This window comes from Sinocyclocheilus grahami, unplaced genomic scaffold (assembly GCF_001515645.1).
Source record: "Sinocyclocheilus grahami isolate Dianchi unplaced genomic scaffold, SAMN03320097.WGS_v1.1 scaffold1382.1, whole genome shotgun sequence".
Classification (NCBI taxonomy): Eukaryota; Metazoa; Chordata; class Actinopteri; order Cypriniformes; family Cyprinidae; genus Sinocyclocheilus; species Sinocyclocheilus grahami.
The window spans coordinates 242,628-245,320 of record NW_015506561.1 but is presented as its reverse complement, the minus strand read 5'-3'; the positions used below and the strand labels follow the sequence as shown (position 1 = coordinate 245,320).

At 38.4% G+C, this 2,693-nt stretch overlaps 1 protein-coding gene across 1 annotated transcript in view; it reads right to left on the bottom strand.

Annotated features, from left to right (window-relative positions):
* Window positions 1–2,693, bottom strand: part of LOC107569805 (rho-related GTP-binding protein RhoA-D) — a 19,695-nt gene that overhangs the window by 10,128 nt on the left and 6,874 nt on the right. The window contains exon 2 of the mRNA XM_016255962.1: window positions 419–576. Coding sequence (XP_016111448.1) covers window positions 419–574 — 156 coding nt within the window. The 5' untranslated portion in view covers window positions 575–576. The remainder of the gene's footprint in view (window positions 1–418; window positions 577–2,693) is intronic.

Sequence of the window (2,693 nt, the reverse complement as noted above, 5' to 3'; positions counted from 1 at the left end):
TATATATATATACACACACACACACACACACACAGTATATTGTTTTATTTCAATAGTTTTTAATAGTTTCAATTCACAATGACAACACTGTTCCAAAACAAAGACTATTATTTTACACTTACTGGCTCGATTGTTTGAATAAACATCTGGATAATGTATCTATACAGGATATAATGTCATCAGACTAAAATAACAACAACGTTAACGGATTCTTCACTGGTTTCAGAAAGAACATGATGGTAAAACTGAAGGAAAAAAAAAATAATAATAATACACATTCTGGTTCGCTGACAGATCTCAGCTTGGGTTTCACAATCATTTTCAAAAGCAACCTAAACATCAAGGACTGGAAATATTGTTAAGAGCAGTACAAAAACAGGCTGTGGGGGTTTGGAGGTGGCCAAGAATCAATACCAACCTGTTTGCTGTCGACTTCGATGTCTGCAATGTAGTTCTCGAACACAGTAGGCACATAGACTTCTGGAAACTGGTCTTTGCTGAACACTATGAGGAGACAGGTCTTCCCACACGCTCCATCTCCCACGATCACCAGCTTTTTCCTGATAGCTGCCATACCTGGGAGGGAAAAAGATGATTTGCTTTAACAACAAATTATGAAATGACTCTTCGATTTTTTTTTCCTCTTTAATTCTTTTAAAAATAAGAGTTCAATGTAAAATGCAAACATGTTATAAGCTGGGTTCCAGTCCAAAAAGGCCGTCTTTGTGAACAAATTGTTCTTTCGATTCGGGTCTTTTCCAACAATCAGTTCACAAAACTGGCCTAAATGATTCATTCATGCATCAGTCATCACTCATGAAGGAAGATCAAGAAATGTCCATCTATTAGTCACATCAAGCTATCTTATATATTCAGAAGTCATTTGGATCACTTTTATGGTGTTTTCCTTGGAACAGCTTCATAGACCCACTTTCATTATTTATAAGAGTGGCTCTTGATTGGTCCTCCAAAACAACACAAAACTACTTGTGTTGCCTTTTTTTAAATTGTAGCCCAATGTTTTTTTTATCATTCGGCCATGTGTTGTCTACCATAATAGAAAACAGACCTGAAGGCACATGCAAGCCGCTGAATCAAAAGCAGATGAGGAAAACATGTGTATGTAAACATGATATGAACATCTGTTTAACATGAACCTGATAAAACTCGCCCTGTGGACACAATCCTCATGGGCTACAAAACACACAGCAAAATGCACACAAGGCTTCTGAACCCAACCAGACCTGTCAAACATACACGTGACGGCTATGAAAATTACACCTCTTTCAAACAATCATCTTTTATTTTAATCGCATCAGCATTCTTACAGTTTGATTTCAACCTTGTATTGTGTCACATTTTATTTAGCCTACTCAGCAAAACCAATTTTAGTCACATAGCCTATGCCATTTGCGAGTGTTCATTTTGGACTCTGGTTACACAATTCAAATCAATTTGCGCTATAAACTGCAAATTGTCAGTTTGGCGGAAGAGAAAAGCATTTACTCAATCAACTTAGCGAGATCTCTGAGGAGCATGTTTTATCGCATTAATCTGTCGCCAACATCAATTTCCACGCTTGCATATAGGAGCTAGTGGTAGTGTGATAATTCTGAGGAAGAAGTGAGAGAGGTCTTTATGTGGGTGATGAGGGAGATTTGTCCCGCATCCATGATGAATGTGTGCCAGTAGGAAAGCACAGCTGTGCATATCCTTCCAAGCCACCCAATACTCATCTATTCTTCCTTAGTAACACACACTCTTCTCCACTGTCTGGGCGTATGTTAACACAACCACTTTATTTTTAGTACGGTCTGGGTTTCTGTCTCTCTCACATGAAGCTTCATCCACCCACAGGAAATGCAGAGGTTTAGTTCCTAGAAAAAGAGAGGGATCACAGGGAAGGCTTCAGAAATAAATGGAGTTGTTGTAGTTTCCACGACAATCTAAATCATACGAGTTTGTTGCACTAACGTGATACTATACAAAACATTTTTGGAGTAATTTATTGAAGAAAAGCCAAGTTCAATTCTCATGGTGGGATGCGCAGAAAAAAAAAAAAAAGGGATGCAACTCAACATAAAAAGGCATAAAAAAAAAATTAGATACAGTTAGGGGTGTAACGGTACACGTATTCGTACCGAACCGTTTCGGTACGGGTCTTTCGGTTCGGTACGCATGTGTACCGCATGAATACAGTTTTTTTTTCTTTTTTCTTCTCAGGAAATTCAAATAATAAATGGCGTTTTGACCGTCTTTTATGTGGCATGACAGATCGCTGTATAAACGCCTTAGAGAGCCGCTTCTGGAACGGTTCAGAAACGTGCTGGTATAATCCCAACACAAGGACTGACTAGAGCGGTTCCCGTATCTGAGCCGTGACGCAACGCAGATTTGTGCGAAGCGCGAGTGAACGCGATCATTCCTTCCTCTGTACTACTAGTTTCAACGCGAATAAACATGACTGAACATCTCATGCCTCAAGTAATTGCTCAATCAGTGTTTCAACCGCGGAAAGACATCAACAATACAGCGTGGAAATAAAACACAGCTCGTTAGTTCACTAGAGAAATGAAGTCTAGAGAGGAGCATTTTGCGAAATATTACACCATATACTCATTATATTTTACTAAACCTGTTAGTCTTAATTACTTAATGTACAGTATGTTTAAATTAATCTGTTATGAAACATG